This window comes from Balearica regulorum, chromosome 11 (genome assembly GCF_011004875.1).
Source record: "Balearica regulorum gibbericeps isolate bBalReg1 chromosome 11, bBalReg1.pri, whole genome shotgun sequence".
NCBI lineage: Eukaryota > Metazoa > Chordata > Aves > Gruiformes > Gruidae > Balearica > Balearica regulorum.
In genome coordinates, this window is record NC_046194.1 from 21,885,017 (window position 1) to 21,907,438 (window position 22,422).

A 22,422-nucleotide genomic window follows, 5' to 3' on the forward strand; every position below is an offset into this window, starting at 1 on the left:
GACAGCACAACCGCCCTGGCCAGCGTACGATCGGGGAGTATTTCGTTCCCGAGCTCCTAACTCCAAAGCTGCCATTTTGCCGGGGCAGGTGCTCAGTAAAGGTTTCTCTGGTGCCCGCAGAGACGGTCTCAAGCCCTGCGCGTTGAGTTCCCGCGTGGGGCGGTGAGAGGTCCCTTTCGCTGTCGGCAGTTCTTGGTTCCCTGCCGCTGTCCGAGGAACAAACCCGCGGCGCGGCACTCGGTCACCCCGGCGCTGTCGGTATTTTAGCCGTGAGCTGGTAGCGTCGTGGCGCTTTGGGTTGGGAGACTTCAGTCCTCGCTGCAAAGACAGACGTCTTTGTGTTTGGTAATAGCGGGCGTAAGGAGCCGCTCTGGTTTAAACCAGAGCCTGAATTTGAGTCCCCTCAGCTTTGCTGGCTGGGGGTCACGGTGCGGGAGCTGGGGCAGCTGGCTGGGCTGTGGGCCGGGTGCTGGGCTGGGTGCCAGGCAATGGGCTGGGCCGGGTGCTGGGTGGTGGGCCGGGTGCTGGGCCATGGGCCGGGTGCTGGGCCATGGGCTGTGTGCTGGGCTGGGTGCCAGGCAATGGGCTGGGCCGTGGGCTGGGTGCTGGGCCACAGGCCGGGCGCTGGGCCGTGGGCCGCGTGCTCTCGCCAGCGGTGCTCGATGGCAGAGGCCGGGTCGGACCTTTCCACCCCGCGGGCGGTGGACGCGTGGCGGGGCTGCGCCCCAGATTGTTATAGAGCTGACCCTTGTAGGTGCAAGTGTATTTTTGTTTCTAATAGCCTGTGAATGCTGTTCTCAGGGAATTTATTGCGGCGTGATAAGTAAAACACAAAGTAACTGCCAGCATATTTCCACTGTCTTCAGAGTCAGTTTATCTTTATAAACTTGCTGTTGACATGATGCAATTTCTCCCTGTTACAGTGTAGCTGTATAGCAGCAAAGTTGTGATAAAAGACAACTTGTTGAAGGGATTCTTTGTCATACTCCTGAATCATTACAATTCATTTTTTCCCCGGTGCCAGAAGTGTGGTGGTACTTTGCAATTATACCTCCACTTGATGCCTTTTTCTCTTTTTTTTCTTCTTTCTCCCTTTTTCTCAGTGATTCAAGTTCCCTATTGTACCCTCATTCATTCTCCCTCTCTCTTTTGGTTTCTTCTCCTTTTTTTTTCATTTTATTTTATCCACCACCTTCTCAAGGCACCGAAGCTGTAACTGTTTCACTGTGGTCCAAGGAAAAGCTACTGTTCTACTCATTGTGTGGTGCCATGAAAAAAAGGGTTTTAAACAACACAAGGGAATAAAGGCACCCCATTTCTCTGAAAGTTTTTCTTTTCTTTTCCTTTTTTTCCTTTTTATTTTTTAAGGAATAATACATAAGCTGCTAGGAAAGGGCAGAAATGTCTCCTGCTTCTCTCCAGTCATGCCTGCGAGGCTGTGACATTCTAAGGAAACCTGCTTTTTACATAGGAGCTTGAAAGCTAGACCACCCCACCTCCAAACCTTTGCTGTTCTCTGCGTTACCCTCGTAAGCCTCACAAAAAAATCCTAAGATTGTTCCCAAACAGCACAGAATCAAAGCTTACAAGGCAGTAGCGTAATTGCTTGCTTGCTTTTTTGGTACCAGTTTATAGCAATCTTATGTAAGACGCTCAAATACGTTCAGAGGGGCCTTTTTAGCAGCGAGAGCTCAGCGATTCCGCTATCAGCAGAGTTGCTGGAGGCTGGCAGCAGTACGGATGAGCGATGGCTTTGGATCCGGGCTGCAGTTCTACGGCGGGGACGCGCCTCGGATGTGCTGCACCCGTGGCTGCTGCACCCATCCGCACCACCTCGCTCCTGTCTACATCCATCCCTTCCTGGTCGAAAAGGCTTTGAGGCAGCATTTATCACCATCATTATTATTATTATTGTTATTATTCCTGTTCGTTTCCTTGTTGGCAGAATCTCATCCAGCTGCGGTGCAGCTACCTGGGGTGACGAGTGTCTAGGGGTCAGTCAGGGAAGCGCAGCGCTGCCGCCTGGTTTGGCAGGTGACAAGTGTACGGCACCGGGCTTTTCCCTGCATCCAGCATCTTGATCCGCAGCAATTCCCTCCAGCGGGACATGAGCAAACCTTGTCCGCTGCCGAACACGCGGTGCTGGGAGGGAAAAAAGGGGGAAGGAGAGAATTTTGTCAGCTCTTCCCATCAGTGCTTAGCATAGCCGTAATGGCATCACGGTGTTTAAATAGAAGAAAATTGAAAATGCAATTCTCTTTTCACTGTTGGTGGGGACTGATTACTGCTGGCACTTTGCTGGACGTGGACAATGAATATCCACCAGTTCCACTTCCGAGTTTTGGTACTTTTCCAGTGATGTCCTTCCCACTCTTGTGACTTCCTACAATGCTGCGGATTTGGTGCAACTTAAATGCAGAGGAGGGAAGTTCAAACAAAATAGCTATTTTAATTGAAGCTAATAAGAGGAAACACTTATTTTGATCATAGCTATGAAAACAATGCTTTGCTTAAGCCTGACGTTGCACCTAAACCTACTCGTATTTCCCTGTGAACATTTATTCTTATTTCTATTTGTTCTTTGCTTCCCCAATAACTAGGTGTGGTGCAAGGGTAAGGACGTTTCTGTCTGGCAAAGCCACTTTCCTGGAGTGAAATGAAAATGTTATGGGTTTGTTTCCAGCAATACTGCAGCCAGTGATCTTTACTTAGTTCAGTAATAAGAAGGAAAATCACCTTATATATTGGCATCCTTGGTAAATACAGTGAAATAAGTGTCAACTTTCAAGACAGAGGTAGTCCAGTTTGGAAATTAGGAAATGACGGAGAGTTTGTGGGTTGGTAACAGTAGGGAGGAAAGCTAACACGGATTTACAGACGTAACTGCGATCTCTCAGCCATCTCTGTTAGCTGCCCATGAAACACCTCTCTTCCTCTCTCTGCACAGGAGCTACAGAGCTGTTGTTATGATCTAAACCCCAGTAATTAATCTGTGCTTAGAGATACCATGAAGTGAGCTGAATTTCTCTAATTTCTCCTGCTTTTCATAGTGGCTTCTGCAGCAGGACACCAGAAGTGCCCTCGCGGAGCTGAAACACCTTCACCGACCCCGAGGGGAAGCCGCGGGGTGCCCTTTGGCAGAGGAGGTGTTTGGGACGCGGGCACGGTGTCCGGGCTGGTGACACGCGTGTGCGGCTCACGTACCCGTGCGGCTCACGTACCCACGCCGCTCTGGCCAGGCTTGCCCGGAATTGCCAGTCTGGACTCGCAGAAGTACTTTGGATGCTGTATCTTGGCAAGCGAGGGCTGGTGACAGATGCTAACTCTTTGTTTTTCAGTTTTCCCAGTATAAATACGTTCGGGCTTTTGGAGGTTGTTATTATTAGCATCATCGTTCAAGTCTTTTCAGGACAAAGGGCCCTCTGCCTGGGAGGGAGCGTGGACTGCAGCTTCTTCTCTCTGGCTTCTTGGTTTGACTCAGGATATTGGACTGCCGGCTTTCTTGCTGCCTTCAAAACCGTTCTCCTCCTGCTTTCGCCCAGCGGTGCGGCTTCCCAGGAGGTTGTAAGGTTTGAAACAGGCAGATGCGTCCCAAGCACACGACGCTTATCAAAAGTTTTGTGTTGTAGCGCTGGCACACGCGTGACCCACGCGAGACACGACTTTCTGGTGGCAGACAGACCTCTTCCTCGAAGGGAAGAGAGAAAGCCTCTTCGTGCCGTTACTAACGAGCCCACAGCCGCAGCCTGCCTGCTACAGCCGCCTGTATCTAGCAGGTCCACAGCCACGTGGGGTTGTACGTGGCATAAATAGTATTTCATTATACGCTTTCGTTATCTGAACTTAGATGACCTATTTCTGCCGTGGTATCTCTCAGATGGCGGGAGGTAGGAGTGCGTTATTTGTTTCAGCAACTTGTTTGCTTAACTTTTAACTGGCATAGTATTTAAATAGAGCATCTCCCTCTGCATGTCTTGTCTATCTAGGCACTTGTTCCCGTTGGTGTTACTCTCCTCCTCCTCCTCACATTCCCCCGCCTGCGTTGTAGCACCTGTTGCATTTTGCCACAAATTAGACCGGAGAATTTTCACAGCGAGGATAATTTGTGCCTGTGCGGCTCCGAGCATCGTGGGGCTGGATCCTGCCCGGGGTCCGTGGGTACCACGCGCGGCAGCAGGGAGGGCGACGGCAGGGATCCAGCGAGGGGAGATGGTTGCGGGCGGCTGTTCTTTTAAGCCCAGAAAACGTTGTGAAATACCATCAGCAACTTCAAGAAATTGTTGCTTCGGTTCCTCAAATACCTTTCAGCGGGTTCCCTGGCTTTAGCCTTCGCGCTGGTTTTTTGTTTGGATGCTTTTGCCTGCCACGACGGTGAAACCGCCGGTGCTCGGCTGCGCGTGCATCTGCCTCCGAACGCGCGCTGGCGTTTGGCATAACGCAGCGTGGAAATCCCACCGTCACCCGGTGACAGCGCTCTGGTTTTGAAAAACGTGAGGTCAGCGCGTGTTAATAGACGTTTAACATCTTGTTCCGCCCAGCGCAGTCTCTCCTAACGGCAGGCAGCGGTTCTGCTGCAGGGAGGGCAGGAGGGCAGGGAGCAAGAGGCAGCGTTTCTCCCCTTGGCTTCCCGCTGTCTTTGGGGTGTTCAAGGGATAACCTGGAGTTTTGAGAATTTTGAGGCTGCCGCACACGTACCCTTCTACTGAAGAATGGATTAGGGAACGATGCGCCGTAGAGGGAACTTCGCTTCTCCGACTGTGTCGTGTGAAATCTGGACACTGATATCTAGGATATGCCAAAGGCAGTCAAAGCAGAGGCCTTTTTTTATCACAATACTCTTTGATTAAGATCATTATAGCAACTGGTAGCAGCGCTACTGTTAAGATTGAGTTGGTATTTCTGTCTCATGGGCTGCAACTCAGTGTTCAAGCTGTCAGCCCAGATGCAATTTAAAAAAAAAAATAAAAAAATTGAAAACCAAAAATGGTTTTCGTCCATTGAGCCATTTTAGAGCTGTGTTTTTAAAAGATAGATTTTAACTCGCTGTGCAGTATTTTTATGATTATGATACACATCTACACGTTACAAGGCTTTCAAGAATATGTGACTTCTAAAAAATCTCCTGTTTTTCTTTAGCTTGTAGCATGAGATAATGCTCATGCACGTAAAAGGGACCTTTGCGTAGTGAATTGGTACCAGACACAACTATTGTTTGCATACTATTTAAACTCCAATTTTATTTGCCATCCAAAACCTTTTTTTTTTTGGTTTAGTTTGAACCTCTGTAAAAAGAGGGAAATAATACTATGTTTTGTAGCTTTGCATTTCCAGGCAACTCAACATCATTGAATGCAACGGTGACGTCATGTAGGTAAACCAGAACAGGAGCGTAAGGATGAGCTCAGGGTAAAATACGAACAGTCTGGATAAAGGGTAAAGGATAAGGGATGTGGCTAATCCTTACACGCTCAGAAATTGTAAGACAAGACTGGCTTAAACGATGCAATTTAAAAAAAAAAAATAAATAAATCTTTATTTCTCTTGTTTTTTGAGCCTCTAGGTCGATACTTGTGTTTTAGGTGAGACTGTCATGTCATTGCTTGACGCCAGGAGCTCAAGCGATGGGAAAAACACCAAACAGTCAGAGCTGATCACATTGGGGGAGCTGGAAGCACTAAATTTAGATCATTTAAAATCCTTCACTTCTACAGGGCTGCTAGATTGTTAACTGAGGTGAAAAAAAATTGAAGTACTTTGTGAGCTTCAAATTGATAGCATCCTTTTAAATCTTAGCATAAATTCAGTGGCACTTCACCTCCCTCCCACAATCAGATCTAAAGAGCCAGAGTAACGATGTCATTTTTTTCCCCAAGCTATACAAAGAACGCATATCAGGGATATATTAATGAAATATTAGCAAATCAATGCCAGGAGAAGCAACAGTAAGCCAGAAGAGAAATCTGTGCTGGTAGGCAGGGGAGTTACGGCAGTGACCTGCCACGACTGAGCCAATTCAACCCGGAGATCTGGTTGCTATTGAGAGAAAATATTACTCGCTCGAAGAAAGGAGGACGAAAGCCCTTCAGTACGATGGAGTTGCACCATCTGTGACACCTGCGTTCAGTAATGGGCACGGTGGATAATAGGCAAAGAGATTGTACAGCAAAACATGCGTCATTTACCTTGGAATAAAGAGGTTTAATTTCTGAAAGGCTCTCGGCGCATCTTGAAGTAAATGGGAGCTGAGGGCATTTGTCACCTGGCAGACTGAGACACGTAACCGGACTACTCACCCCCACGTACCGTACATAAATCTTACCGGGGCTCCGATTCGTGCGTGGAAATTCCCCGCTTCTCCGTGGGCTAACGGAGCACGGCGGGTTCCTGTGCAGAACCGGCCCGACCTGGAGCATCAGCGCCGAGGAGAAAGGTGGATGGATTGCCAAAATCACGACTGTGAACCTGTTTTGCCGAAGAGGATGCTGAAAAAATCCGGGTTCCTCCCGGCGCTGGTTTGCGCTGCTGTTGTCCGTGCAGTTGAGCGGCAGCTCGTCCTTGTTCCCTACATAGAGCTGTAGATGGAGCATCCTCTGCGCCACCGCCCCTACCCCAGTGGTTACTGCACTGGGTCGCGTCGGGTAAGAGAGCAAACTTGTTGTCGTAGGTTATTTCCTTGATGCAACCCACTCTATTAAAGAAGAAGACCAGGAAATGTTTAATGTTTAATGTTTAATGTTTAATTTTAAAGATTTCCTCGGTCAACGTGAGCCTTGGAGATCTTCGCCCTGAGCTGTGGTTTTCGGTTACTTTCTCGTGTCTTTGGGTTTGGATTTTTGTACCGCAATACTTGGCAAAACCCCCTGTAACTACGTGCATGGCGATCTGAGCTACATCTGGTTTCTAGCACAGGTTTCCGTTGCTTCAGACCTCTTCTTCTGGGCACGGTTGTTCTCCCGCACACAAGTGCTTTGCTCTTTCCCGTCCCCGTTCAGCTTTGCAGCCGAGGCGTCAGTGCAACCTTTGCTGGGCCCTGGGCTGCGGTTGATTGTGAAATCGTAGCGCTGCAGGATGCCCGGCCGCCTGGCACCTCGTCCCATGGGATTTCTGCAGCTTCCTCAACCTGTTACACGTAAGTGGGGTCTGTCATTTCTAGCGAGTTATTCCCAGACAAATAGCAGTGAAAATGTTTTGTGGACTTAATCACCGTGAGTAGTTTAATTGCTTCTTTTCTACAGCGCTTAGTTTTTCCTGTGTTGAGCCTCTCCTCTGTCAAGACCTTTGTGTTTTTCAGGTGGGGGTGAACCCGAAGCAGAAGCCCTAAAACTGTCATCCATCCCATAAAAGCATTTTAAACCAGGGGCGAGCCAGGCCGTAGCTCTTGGGGTGCTACGTCTCGCCCTGCTTGCCGCTGAAAGAGTTTTGTTTTCCCACAAAGTGTTTTGAAATATCGACAAACTTGCAAATAAACCTTCTATAACACAACCCAAGCCCTTTGAAACTCCGCAGACCAGGAGCGCGCGAGGGGCTGGCCGGTCCCGACAGCTTCTCTTCTCATTTAGGCGGTGACAGCTTCCACCTCGCCGTGCCCAGGGTAAATTGGCTCTTTTTGAAACAACTCACATTTCTTCAGGTCTGGTTTCAGCTTTGCAGCCCTAAGCTTACCGCAGCCCATTTATCAGTTCCTGCTCAGAGATTTTTCGCATGCACCGGGATATCATGTCGGTTTAACAAACAGGCTGAGAGACATGCCGTCCAATACCTTCTCCATTAACCTCTCCAACGTGGGAAGCCAAAAGCCATCACTTTAAATTGCTGCAGGCCTTGTCCTGCTGTGAAAGCAGCCTGTCCCCTGTGTTTTAGATATACTTCGACATGCCAATCCCCATTTTTAAGATCCAGGCTGAAAAACTGGGCTCTGCCTGCTGCATCATTCACGGCGTCACCTCTCCACAGTAATGGACAGGGATCCTCTAAGTGACTTTAAGACGTTGCACTAATGTCTTTTCCTTAAACAAGAGCCACAGGCGCAGCTAGAGGACTAGTTTAACACTTAATTTATGCATCGCTCTTAAGTTTCTTCAGTGGGTCGTTGCTCTCGTCTGTCTTTTTCACGGTGCCGGCTTATGTCGGTGTCTGCTAGACCGGGAGGGAGATCCTATCCCCTCCTTCAGTCAGAAAAACATCTCCATTTCATCCGCAGAAAGCCTGCAGCGACAGCAACTGGTTGTGCTTGACCGCGCGGTGCTGCGCCAGCACGAGACCAGGCGCCCAGCACCTCTGCCCGCTCACCTTCGTCCCTGCCGTGGTCTTCCTCCGTGCTGGCGTTCACCAAGCTCCCGTGTCGCAACTGCGTTTTGTTTCAGCAAAGAGGAGATTTGCTCGATTCCTGCTTTGGAGCTGCAGGCGCTTGTGCAGGTAGAGTTCACTGGAGGTCCTGGGCCACGGCAAAGGTTTCGGTCACTTCCCAGCCCGTCCCCGGCGGAGGCTGAGCCTGCCCTCCGCTTTCCTTGCAGCCTCCGTCCCCACCAGCCTCTGCTCCCGCAGCTGTTCCCGGAGGCAGAATTGCTTATTTGCTGCAAATCAAATGCCCGCACGTCGTTTGCTTTAACCGAGATACCTTTGAAAGAATTTCCACAGGCTGAATTTGTAACGCACGTTTGGGAGCACTTTTTTCCCCCCGGTTAGTAGCCCTAATGAAATCCCAGGTCATTCTTAGGCAGCCTGTTATCTTTGTCATCCAGAGCTGTGCGCTAATTTCCAGGAGACTAAATCTTCAAAATGAACTTTCTCGTTTTGGGGTGGACGCAGCGTTTCCCCGGCGCAGATCCCCGCGGCTCATTTCCCCTGGACCACGGGAGGAGTCCAGGTACGCAACCCAGGCTCTTCTCCCAGACTTCCCAGCCAGCATTTTCCCACTTTTTACCCGTGTCTTTGCTTTTAAAAACTTTCTGCGAGGTTTGAATGCATCTTGGCTTTCGACTCCGTTTCCCCGTTGGCTTTACGGTAGTGTGGATTTTATTTATATTTCTTTTTTTATGCACACGTGTCTACCTGCAGCTTTTGCGGTGCCAGCAAACCTCTTTCCGTCAGCAAATACTTTCGTGGTCTTGAGCTTCGAACGGAGGCTGCTCTCGTTGCGGGTTTCTGGTTTGGTGTAAGATCTTGTCTGAAACGGTGATCCTTTGCGCTGTGTCCCTTGCTGCCCGTTCCTCATGTGCCATAAAAATGCATGTAGAATTGAAGCTGCACCATGGAGCTTATCATTATAGGTAAGTCCTAGAGGGATGAGGGCAGCCTAAGCGAATGATTCGGTCTAGATATTTCTTAAGTCAAAAGGTACGCTTTGATGCATCTATGTATAGAACTCCACTTTGTCCCCAGACACCATCCCTATCCGTTAATTTGATTTAAATGAGGTTAAATAAAACCTGCACAACGCGCTTTACTGGACTTCCATCAAATTGCTCAACAATAGCACCACTTACGGTGCAAACAAATATGTCTTTCCACTCTCCAAGTGAAAGTAATTTATCAACAAGTGGTCCTTGTCCCTGTACCATGGAAAGTCTTTGTGAAATCTACTTTTTACAGCAGGCTATGATTTGTACACCACGTTTCTCCCATTACAAATATGCCGTATTTCTTTTTTAAATGTTAAGATGCAGGAGAATGAAAAGGAAGCATGCGGTTTTGAATAATTTTTGAAGGGAAAAGCTATCCATTGTGCGGGCCCTCCTTGAAATGAATAGATCTGCATTAAACGTGTTCTTGAACTTGACGATGGACTTTGATTTAATCCATTGTAGAGGATGTTTCACCGGTGTAAGTGAAATGCGTGGAAGGGGAGAACTGGGTGATTTATCCTTCCGTATCGACCTTTGTGTTTGTCAGCCGGCAGTGAGGGTATTGTTCCCCTTCCCTTTTTTATCTGTCATTCAGGACCGTCAGTAATTGGGACACCCATCAGCATATGGGAGGCAGATTCTTCTGCCCGAAGATTTTTAATCTGCTGAATTTAATTTAATCTGCTGAAGAGCCGGTTCCCTCGCGCTCGCCGATGCCCGTCCCGTGCAGACAGCCTGGGTGCAGCACATCCCCTTCCCGGGCAGGGTCCTGCCCCGTCGCCCGAGCTCGGAGAGCATCACGCACTGAACCCGGCTTGGTTGACCCATGGCGGTGACCGGGACCAGCATATGGGCGTCTGTCCCTGCGCGGAGTCCGGAGGACAATGTTTGGTTTATCCAAATGAAACTTGTAAATTATTATTATTATTATTATTATTATTATTATTATTATTATTATTATTATTTGAATCTGAACTGATGAGCTGGAAAATAACACACACAGAACGCGCTTTCCAAAGCACGCTTCACAGTGTTGTCGTGTCTCCATGACAGAAGACCGTATACCTTGGAGTTGGTGCCCCAAGTTCTCCAGACCCTGGTGGAGCTGCTGGGATCTCACCCTGCCCCTGCAGAAGGGAGGGAGCCGGCGGTCTTCACCGCAGGGCGTGGAAACCCGGTCATTCCTTGCAGGCTGTTGAGGAAACAGAGGAGAAGATGATGCTCCCTACGGCTCTTTGGGTTTCCAGCTGGCTACCTGGGGGCAGGCAGAGCCGCACAGGGCTTCAGGGCAGATGCAGGCAGCAGCAGGACGTGCTTGGAGCAGATTGCCGGCTTCCCCGTCTTGTCGATAAGCCCCATCTCTCCCTATCTCCAGTAAAAGAATTTAAAGGCAACTTGGAATTTTAAATCTTCTCCTTATTCTACGTCTGTCAGTGTTTCCTTGGAGGGATACGTTATTTTTCAGCTCGGTGAGTGGCCTTTTCCAGGTATGGTCGACACTCGCATGTTAAAAATACAGGGCTGCAGCGGTGTGTGTGTGCCAGCGGGCGGGCGGCATCGGGCAGCTGCCCAGGAAAGTCAGTACCCACCGCTCGAGCGCGGCTGCCGCAAAAACACTCGGTTTTTTTCTGTAAACGCGCCCCAGTGCTTAGGAGACATAAAGCGTCGTTGAAATACTAAGTGTTATTATTGTTGAATTGGTGCGAGCAGCCATCTGGTATCTGGAACCAGATTGCTGCGGAGGGGAAAAAAATAGGGAGGCGACAGCATCCCGCTACAAGCGGGCAAGATAAAGGATCCAGAGCAGGAAACCTCAACTCAGCGTTTCCTGGCTGTTCTCGGGTTTCTGTCTCGGCACTGATGTTATTTTAATAGAGTTACGTGGCTGGAGTCGCTGTGATTAGCAGAGCAATTTGCAGCGTGTTCTTCAAAATTGCCAATCAATTTGCGCTCAAAATAGACGACAGCCCCCGTGCAATGGATGGCTTCCGCCCAAAAAAGCACTCAATAGTTTGGAAGGTCCGAAATAGGATTCGAGGTGTTTGCATAGAGCCCCTACGACGCGCGGGATCCCCAAGCTCCATTTTCCTCTGTATTTCCCAGCGTTCCGTCGCTGTCTACAAGGATCTGTGATGAACGTCGGCCATCGTTTTGTTAGGCAAATGGCGGATTTGGTTCGGGTACCGCTGGGTAGCCATCGCTTGCATCCTTCTCTTGAAAATTGAGAAGTGCTGCCGCTTGGCCAGCCTCCCAGCCCCGCGCTCCCACGCCTGGGGTCCTCCCTTGACTCTTTGCACGCGTTTGAGGGCCGGGGAGGTGATGGAGGGGTGGGTGCCGGCAGGGACACCAGCGAAGCGCACCCAAGAGGGAAGCGTCGAGGCGCAGCGTGCGTGTCGCTTTTGCAAAATACCTGGTTCGTTGCGGCCGTCTGCGTCTCCGCGGCGGTAGCAGATATCCTCGCGCTCGCAGCGTTCACTTAGGAGCTGGGTTCCTCCCTCCAAGCCGGTTTTATTCCCGGTGAGGTTGCCAGTGGTCCCGGCGTGCACGTTGCCGGAGGGCTGTCGTGCGCGGTCGCTGGGTAGAATTTGCCTTATTTTATCGCACGTCGTGACTGCTTGTCTTTGAGGAGCAAGCCCTGTTTTCGGCCATGCCAGGATCTGCAGGAAATTCCAACAGATTCATTTTTATCGCAGATGATGAGTTATCCGTGATCTGGTCTTGGTTTTCCAGGGGAATCGGTATGAAACGGTGAATTCTTCCTTCGGTTTGTATTTAATAGGCTGCTTTCGGTTTGGTTTTGACTTTGTCACAGTCTCATTCTTTACGGTGTGAGGCTCAGAAGTTTATCCAGAAATAAGATGGGATTTTGACCGGTTTAAAATGGCTTTTTAGCTGTACCAAAGAGAAGGGAGGTTTTTTGTTTTATTTTTAGCAGTTCCTGTGGTTTCCATCATTGCTACCGATTTAGTTGGGATACTTTGGAAACGACAATAAAAAGTGGCCTTGAGAGGCTGGGAACACGTCGCTGCGGACTTCTGAGAAAGTTTAAAAAAAGACAGATTGTTTAGATTTGAGGAAAAATGACAAAAATCACGTTTTGTGGAAAACAAAGTACTTAGCAGGGCTTTGCGTTAGGCGAAGACAAATCAGCGGACTTAAAATGTACGGCCAAGACAAGGTTTCCCTCCCCGTCACCTCGTTCCTTGCCTCACTCGTATTGCGAGCACAGATTTGGATACAAATTTTTTATTTTTACTGAAGAATTGATTTCACGGCTGCCCTAAGTGAATAAAGCTGTGATGTATTAACTAATGTCAGCCGTAGGATGTTTACCTATTTGTCTTTGCTCCGGCATTGCCCGTAGTATTTTTTTTCCTCTGTTTTCCAAGACTCGTTAACGTTGCAAACAAAACCGAGGTCCTCCTAATGAACCAATTGCAGCCGTGCAGCTCAAGATGCAGAGTAACACCTCCAGCAAAACCTGATAAATGCCTTTGTTTAGGGTTTTTTTTTTCCTTCCCGTTATGTTCGCAAGGAGAAAGAACGGGGAAACGTATTGCCTTCCTCTTAGTTTAAAAAAAAAAAAAAAAAAAAAAAAAGTTTAACAAAAAAGAAAATAATGGATGCTGGGGAGGGGAGATGGTTGCGGGATCTGTGGAGCATCGCCAGGACCGGTGGCCCGTGGGTGGCCGGGCGATGGGTGGGACACGGGGGTAGAGCTGCGGCGGTAGCCGGTTATTGTGGTGGCTTCTCCCCAGCTCGGCGCTTGGGCTCTCTTTTTCTCAGGCAAATGGCTGCTGGGATTTGTACCGCTTTGTGCCCCCCGTAAAGCAGCGCCGGGAGCGTTGGGGTCCTCCAGCGTGGTGGTGAGCCGCGCGGTTATTAATGCAGGGGGGAACGTTTCGGCAGTCCCGGGCTGGCTGATTGGTGTAGCGGGGTTTGAATTCTGCAGTGAATATGACTAATAATCCATGACCTGGCTGTGATTATAGATGAAAGCAAGCTGATGAAGAGACCCCGCGGTGGCACAGAAAGGAATTAGACATTGTCTAAAGCCAGGGCAGTACCAGAGCGTTTGGATTTCACATCTGAGATTCACGGGTGAATAATTCAACACTTGGAAAAAATGCTTCAGCCGCAGTGTGACACCTCCACATCTTCTTTCAGTGATATCCAAGACTTTAACTAAACATCACTTCCCAGGGAGCTGGGGCAGCTGTCCAGATATTTTTCCTCTTAAATATCAGCATTCCAGATTGTTACCTGGATACGGATGGAAATTTGGACTGATATCTTAGGAGCCGCGATCTCTCTTAATGTGGGATTTTGCCTTCGGAAATCGCCTTCAGCGTTTGGCTGAACCCAAAATCTTTCCAAGTGAAAATTAAGAGATATAGCTTTATATTTAATTGATGCTTCCATCTAATCAGGTGAACTGCTAAGGCATGCAGAGTTGTGGATGGGGATGTTTGGGAATTTTAAATAAATGAACCAGTTCTCAAAGGCAAATGTTGGCAGATTTATTAAACGCGAATAGGAAAGTGGAGGAAGAGTAGAATGCCTATAAAACGGCCTTGTAAAATGGCTTGCTGTTTTATAAATGCAGGAGCAGCCCTATAAACTAAACAAGCCACTGTATTTTAAAACTAAATACAGGGCTATTAAATCTCTGCATTTCAATGGTCAGGTAGAAGCATCCAGAACTGTAAGCGTTAAAGTGTTCCAACAACCTTAACTCTGCTTCCTCCGGCGTATACATTATAATAAGTCTTTAAATAAATTATCACATATTATTCCTCAAATAATTCATCCTTTTTCTGAATTATTAGCTAAAAATGGATGGTATCTTATAATTGTCATCAATTCAGACTCCTTATCGGGCCTAATAAATTCGTTTCTCGGTGCGATAAGTGTTTTGATCATTTGCTTTTCCTACCTACCCTTATTCCCTTTTTAGTCAGAAGCGTTCGCTCCTCCAGACGCGCATCACGGGATGAGACTGCGAAGCTATTTTACCCGTAAAATTTGGTGGTCCAGCTGTGTCAGCTATAGGAAACTACTCACTCTGTTATGAAAATATCTCTAAGTCGGTAGGTACTGTATAGTTTCTATAAGCGTAAGTCACTTTTAGCTTCGCCTCGCCCGGCAGACCTGATACACCCCGATGGTCTCTGGGAAAAAATTGCGATCATGATGTATTTAAGAGCTGCTACCTGGTTGTGTAATGAAAGGTTTTGAAAGCAAAAGCAAATGAACAGAAGTAACCCCAGCTTTGTACTACTCCGGAGCTAAAAGCACAGCTTTTCCTTTCCCAGCACAAGGAACTTGCAGGAATTGCGTGAAGTTGAAAGTTTAAAGAGGAAATGATATGGAAGAGCTCATCTGCTATCAATGCAGTAATTTATATGTATATATAAAGGAAAAATCCTTGTAAAACTGTTGTTCATCTGGCTAGAAACTTGGATGTACTGGCTAAGGGAGGAACGTCACCCTTTTTTTCGGGGTCTCTCACCTTTGCCTCTCTTGTAGCAATCTGCTTTCCTTAGTTTCTCAAAGCCAGCAGCGGCCCACGTTTTAGCATTTTATTATCATCGATGCAGTGAAAATACGGGAGGAACGAGCCCTTCCTCCCATTGCTCCAGCTTAATTTCTTCCTGTGCCTAAGCCAAGCACGCAGTTGTTTGGTCTTCACTATCTGCGCTTTTATGAAAATTAGGTATACTTTAGAAATTAACACTTTTTATCCTGAGTCCTTGTCGGCTAATTGCTAATAAGAGACAAACGAGCTTTGCTAAGATTTCTTTTTTTCCTATAAAATTTCTAATTTGAAGATAATAGAAAAGAGAAATGTTTACCCCACTAGGGTTACTGCAAATATCCTGATGAGCTTTCACATCCTCCTCCAGCACCAGCCAGCTTAATTGCTCTCCTTAGTCCAAACTTTAATATATCACAAATTTGTATAGAAGAAAAAAAAAAAAGTCCTTTTTTCTTTTTTCTTTTTCTTTTTTTTTTTTTTTAAACTGGTGGTTAACAGGGATGAGAAGAGAATATTTCTGATAGGGAACCTTAAGAAGTCAAAAAAAAAAAAAAAAGGTAATCGTGAAGTTTAGGACCGAGTCTATTCTTCAGCATACCTCTGTGAAATCCATTTCCTCGTGCTGTTCTGGCTCTCTATTAATCCGTAGCTTTAAACAAAATTTTACACAGCATTCTTCAGCTGAGTTATTTGATAATACCCAGTGTGCAAGGGACTGTGAAACATCCCCTTGCATAGTAAGCTTCTGTAATATTAATGCACTTGACCTTGGTCTCTCATATTTCCTGATTAGGTTCATAGGAGGAGTTTGCTAAGCTTTTAAGATACTGTCTTGTAGACCTATCCGTAAATACTGCAGCAGAAAGAGGATTTTGGTAATAATTCATTTAAATGAAGTAATTCTGCCCATCAAGAAATCTCCATCCCGAACTGTTCTTTAATGGCTTTTGTTATTTTAGACCAGCCTGATACATAATTAGCTTTGGAGAGGTCCTCGTGTTTTCGTAAGGTTAATACCCCAGTATCGCACTGAATTTTCGACCTTTGCAGATTTATGAGAGTTGGGGTTTTTAATCATTCCGGCCTAATTTTCTCAGAAATGCAGACCCTTAACATTTCTGATTTATCTTAACTTTATATCCGGAGATTGAGTGAAAACTACATGTTTGGAATACAGTTGCTTTTAAGGAAGAAAGGCAAAAAACGTAACTTCTCAGCTCATCTCTAAAGAAAAATGCTTCTGTTGCCTTTTTCCCCGCTTACTTTGGCCCAAGACTTTGCTATGGTATCTTGAACATTATTTCTGTAACTATCAGGTAGTGCATTAAGTGTCACCTTAATTTTATCAGCAGCTTGTCTGCCCGTAATGAATCCTGAGTGATCTGGAATTGCACACCCAATTCGGACACCACGTGGCCAGCATGCCGGCCGACGCTTGGCGTTGACGTCTATTGATGAAGTAACTCTATAGGACAGAAAGTTGGTACAATCTGTCACCTATACGCTTACTACAGCTCTCTTCGACCCCTTCCAGTGGGACGGAGTATCTCCTTCGTGCATAATCTAATTAATCAGAGCCATTGAAACATTTCAGAGCACTTAAAACTCAGCTGTAAACCCATGTGGGTCTACTTTCTTATCAATCTTCAGATAAGTGGCAGTATCTGCTTCCCCATTCCTGGGGGGTGTTTAGGGATTTTCTCTCCTGGGTCTGGCTGAGGCGGGGTTTTACCTCTCACACAAGCTAAAATAGACAGTGGAGAGAGGAGATCCCTTTTAAAGTTGTCCAAAAGTGTCCGTTTTCTCTCCCAAATGGAACATCTGGTTTCCTTAGTATCTCTTATAAACAGGATTGACATCCCTTTTTAGCTCCTGTTTGGCTCTCCTAGTATGTATTCCAGAGAATAAGCACAATTTACCTCTAATTTCCAGTACTGGGTGATGTTTTGGGACCACGCTGCCGGTTTTTGAACCGCAGGCTTGGAAGGAACCTCAGTCCTGGGCTACTCTGGTTTGGCTCTTGTTTTGCTTTCTGGTTTATTGCTGATGGTGGTGGTTTGTGTTCTTATGATTTGTTAATAAGCCTCGTTAATGAGCTACTCGCTGTCTTTGTGGCCGTGCCAGCCTCCCATAACAATGTATTGTTTTGCTCTCAGATACTCCCAAAAACCTTTGTATATACCTTGTGTTGAGAGGCAACATTGGGTAGATGTGCGTTACTCCCAAGTGTTGGTTACGTTTTTTCCCAAGTATTGGTTATATTTTGAGTTCCCGTCTATGGAAGTCAGGTCTGCTAGAAAATAATGAGACCAGCTGATTTGTGACCCTCACGGAGCTGTATAGAGCGTATCAAGTCCTCAAGTACGTGCCTGTGCATGGAGAAGCGTGACCAGGGTTGTTGTTCTTTCGGATACATTCAGGTCTTGCTCTTCCAACAAACACCCCCTTTTCCTCCGCTCTTTGCGGTCCTGATGTATCAAGAGCTAAGTTTAGGAAATCCCTAAAATCTTCTCTTGCCTTCCCCTCATCCCATCCCAAAGATAACTTCTGCTTCTCTAAATAGGTTAGTAATCCTAATAAACTGTAAAAAGAAGGAGCTAACCCTGGCTGGATAGCTGCTGCTGTTAATTTTCCTCTGAGGTGCCCCTTGGTCAGGGTGGACCAGAAGTCCTCATCCAGCAGCCTGCCCGCTGAGACAGAAAGGATGTATTTAGCTCATAAAAATCACAAGCCTGTCCTAAGGAGCAAGGTGGCAGCTGTACCTGTGACAGTTTTCAACACTGATTTTTTAATAGGCTTCTACCCATGGCTTAGTACTAGGTCTGTCGTCAATCGTAAAACCGTCTTTCTTTGGATAAGGCTATTCGTCTTTTTCACTAATTATAGAAATGTTTTTTACTTTAGGCCATCATAGCTAAAACAAAGTTTGTATTCTTTTTCATTTCCAGGAGATGAAAATCTTACCCCTCAGCTTGCCAGCGCTTTTCAAAACTACGCAGCTGGTGACACTAATTATTGCTTAATTCCTTTCCCCCTTTATAAAATGAGAGAGGATGGCCAAAGAGAAACCCAGTGACTCTTCTTAATGGTCCTCCCTTGCTCTTGGTAGCCAGGAATCCTCGTTATGCTTCTTGACCGTAAAATCAGGTGTCCTCACTGAAACCCTCCGGAGTCTGCCTGGGCTCCTGCGTTTCCTCACCCTCGACATTCCCATGGGGAATAGTTCCTCGACCCCACGGTGTAAATTCATCCCACGTCTGGTGAAGAGGGGTATTTGTTTCCTCCTTACCTGAAAATCAACGACTTTCTAACGGGTTCTTGACTGCCGTCTCGGGACGTGGCGTTGAGCTTTGCTCATCCGAAGCCGGTGTCCTTTGCTTTTGGACTGGGACCGTCCTTTTTCCTCCCATCTTCTCGGTCACTCCGTTATCCGCGTTACTACTTGAAGGGGTTTTTTTCCCTACGAGGTTCCCCCTCTCCCCAGTTACTGCCCGGTCTCTCACCCGTCGTGCAAGGATTCTTCACTCGCTTTCTTTGCATTTTGCTGCTCTCGTGTTTTGGGTTTCGCAGCTATCGTTTCCCTAAACCGATACAGAAATACGCCGTATTTCAGACATTCTCTCATGCGTTTCAGCTTCTCAAGGATTATAATTGCCGCCTTTTTCCCTTTATGATATACTGCTGTTCTCGATGTCTGAGCATACATTTACAGAGAAAGCTCCTTCTGTATTTTACGTGTGCTTTTTCAGGAAGCCTATAATTTTGTTCACTTCCTTCGTTTTTCCTTAAAGTTGTTTGTGACAAGTCTTGAAACACTTGCACCTTATGTCCTCCCAGAGTAAGGTCAGAAACTGTCATTTATTCAGAGTCGGCTCTAAAATAGTCTGCTCTTAATATCATATCTCGGGGTCTGCTGGAGTTGGGGCTCAGGCTCTGCGATAATTGTTGCATCTGCTTTCAGCTGAAGGAAGAAGTGGAGGCTTGCTATGAATATTAACAAGCCAGCCATCCTTTACACCTTCTGGGAACACACTAGTTCTTAAAGTGTTTCTTCTTTTCAGGGGGTTTGTGTTCTCCATTTTCTCTGCGAATTCTATTTTTTATCAACTTCATTTCTTTCCCCCAGATTCATTCCTAATTGGAGGCTTTTATCTGTATTTACACCTAGGTTGCCAAACCTATTCTCAGCTGACGTTGACTCTATCAAACCTTACCTCCTTGAAGGGTTTTAGATGTCTCACTGCTGGGATAGACCCACAAAGGCCACCTTTGCTTTCTAGTTCTCCTTCGCTTGGCTTTTTCTCCCACGTGCTCACCATCCTTGATAGGAAAAGCCCAGGAGATACAATTTCCTCATGAGATTTTCCTGGGAAAATAACTTTGAAACCCAGAACCCTTAAGTCTAACATCCCTTTTGTGGACCGGAGAAGCACTTGATGATGGGCAGAGTGGGAGGATGGTTTCACACTGTACCTTCCCTTATGAACTTCCCACTTCCAACCATGTCCGTGCTGGAAGCATCATGTACTCTTTGTATTTTTTTCTTGCCGTGGTGCTGGGCAAAATTCAGAGATGCTTGGCCTAAATAAAAATGTAAATTCTTGGAAAAAACAGGTTTACTCAGAGAGGTACTCCTAGAGAACCTCTTTTTTAGAGACTTAGTAGTAAAATACATCTCCATCTGCTGGCAAGTGAAAATTTTTTATCACTTCACCCACCAGTTATCAAATTACAGTGAAAAACCAAGGATGAAATGGAATCCATGGAATAAAAGGGATTTGGGAATTTCAGAATCTGGTGGGAAAACAGCATCCGTCAGGTCAGCGAACGATGAGCCTGGCGTCACTGCACCAGCTCCTGGCGCGGGGCAGGATCGTTGCCCCTCCTTGCTTTCTCCACGGGAAGCTCCCTATCCATGTCCTGCCCAGGTTTTGTCAGGGCTAAAAGGAAAAAAAAACCCAACAAACCAATCCCAAAACCAAAAAACCCCCACCAAAACCCCAACCAAAACCAGCAAACCACTCAGATATTTTCCTCTGCAGAGGTCTTGCTGCCTGCTTCAGCGCAGGAGGCGGCGTGCGGTGCGATGGCGAGGAGCCGTGCGCTCGGGGACGCGGTCCGGAGGGTTCTCTCGCCGCGGTTCTGGCTCTTCGTTGTTTCTGTTTACAGCTGATTCCTGGCAGATGCCCCTGAACTCTGTTTTGTGCTGCTGCGGGAGAGTTAATGAAGTCCTGCAAGGGCAGGAGACGTCGTTGTTAGGAAGAGCACGGCATGTTCAGCATCCGTTCGTAGCACAGATAGAGCTGAATTCTTTTCTACTATTACTCCACTGAATGTAAATATCTCGGAGACATTTACATGGTATTTCTTTATAAGTATATAATGTTTTCATTCAAAAGTATCATAATTCTTAAAAGACCTGTCAGAGGCTCTGACATGTAATTAATTTCTCTAAAGCTCTTTTTTTTTTTGAAAGATACAACTGCATATAGAGAACACCTGCGCTTATTCACAACTCCGCAGGAAAAAAAGCCACATCTTCTTCTTCTTCTTCGCTTTCTTCCCCCACTTCTCCATAAAAAGATTTTCCTTCACTTTGGATACTCCCTCTCCATCTACCCTCACGATCTACAGCAAATAAAAGCAGTCGGTATGTAAAAGCTATGTGTAAATAGGAACCGGCACGTTGGGTTTTGTCTGGGTGCTAGTGACCTTTTGTTTATTCAGCTTTAAGCCGAAACACTATTGCAGCTTTAATTATGGAACAGCTATCGCTAACCCATAATCTAGTCCATCTAATATAATTCCCATATGTGTAGGTGGGCTTTCAGTCAGCCTAGTAGGCTGTTTATTTTTACCTGGTAGATTTTTTTTTTTTTTTTTCTCTGCTTGAGAGGAGTGTACTAAGCTTCAACAGCATAATGCTGGTGCCCAGGAAATAGGAACGAGGAGATGTTCAACTAGCGGTGGAGATATAGATAGATAGATGGATAAAATAGAGAGAGATATATATATGTGGTCACGTGCCTTCTAAGTGCTTCCAGGGCGTCGCTGCTTCCGTTGGAAGATGCCATGAGCCAAATCACTGCTGCTTCCCAAGGAAGAGCCTGTGGAGCATCCTCTCGGCAGGAGCAGATCTCTCCAGCAGGTCCCTTGAGCACGGTTTCTCCTTGGGCCGGCGTCTGGGGAACCAGGGCTCTCCAGCTGGCGAGGCCCAAGGGCACGTCCTCTCCCCGTGGCACCTCTGCCAAGGTGATGGACCCGTACCTGTACGCTTTGGGAACATCCATTCAGGACAGCTGAATGCGATACTGGGGGGAAACGGGTGTTTTCTGGCCGAGAAAGAAGCCAAGCAACCTGTTGTTTCCTTTGTAAGGACGGGCGTCGAGCAGATGCATTTTTCCCTCGTGGTTGTAGAAATTGGAGGTGTTTCCCCTTTTGCCTTTGTAAAATTTATGTTAGTAGGAACATGCTTAAATCCAACCTGCACAACAAAGTGCCAGTTTTAAGTGAATAGAAGGCTCTTCATTTATATGGCTGGAGATGAATGTGGGAGCGTGTCCGGATGTTTTAGCGTTGTAATTCGGGCATTTCCTCCTCTGTTCTAAGTAAATAACCAGTACCCCTCAATTTTATTTCCTATGGGGAGCATTGCTTGTGTTGCTGATGCTTTGCATACCCTGTTGAATATATAGGAAAAGAAATAATCTGGTTATTGTGAACTGGTGAGGGGATGGTACACCAGGAGATTGCCTCTAAATAGGGCTGGGAGCAGAGGGAGCAAGTGGGACATCAGCTGGGACATCGGCTTTCGTTCTCTGACCACATCTGCCTCCGCTCCGGCAATACCGATGCCCGTAAAACTTCTTGAGTATCATGTGGGGTTTTTAGAACTGAACAAAACAGTGCTTTGGGTTACTTGGCCACCCGGGCTGAGGATACCTGCTCAACGGGAGGTTTACAGTGGAGGGTCCGTACTGGGTGCCGTGTTTGTATTCTTCCAGACCCGTGCGCGCGATCTAGTCGCTAACAGCTTTTGTACAACCCCATTAGCAGAAGCAGTGGGAAAATTGATAGGAACCGTGAGGAATGGAGAAGTTTCTCAGCTGTGATGCTGAGGGGTTTTTTGAGGCACTTGCAGTCTTTCATCTGATGTGAGTCATAGGGCCGAAAGGGATTTCTCCAGGTCACCGAGTCTTGTGTGTTGCTATCACGGGCAACTGCATCCTGTCCTTCTGTCCATTAATTTGTCCATCTCGTGCTTAAAACTAGTTGAATTATTGTTTAGCTCCACTGCTTGTTTTCTGCGACTTCTTCCCTTTGATCTCCTTTCCTAGCCAGTATCTTTCTCTGTCATGCCAGCTGTGATCTTAGCAGACCAATACCCTAAAGTACGTGTTGGAATCACGAAAAGTCCGTCTGAACTCTTCCCTACGACTGGACCACCTGTGACCATCCTTGAAGCGCAGCCTGCCAAGCTGTGCCTCTGACTCCGCATCTTTGACCATTCCCTTCTGCCCGCTGTCCTCTTCCTCCATC

General features: G+C 46.9%; 1 protein-coding gene across 2 annotated transcripts in view; it reads left to right on the forward strand.

Moving 5' to 3' along the window:
* NEXMIF (neurite extension and migration factor) overlaps positions 1-22,422 on the forward strand; it is a 162,605-nt gene that overhangs the window by 126,963 nt on the left and 13,220 nt on the right. Inside the window, exon 3 of one of the 2 annotated variants that reach the window (XM_075763685.1) lies at positions 16,233-16,342. The exons of the other annotated variant lie outside the window; for it this stretch is intronic. Within the exon in view, the coding sequence (XP_075619800.1) occupies positions 16,338-16,342 (5 nt within the window). The 5' untranslated portion in view covers positions 16,233-16,337. The remainder of the gene's footprint in view (positions 1-16,232; positions 16,343-22,422) is intronic. 2 annotated transcript variants of the gene reach the window in all.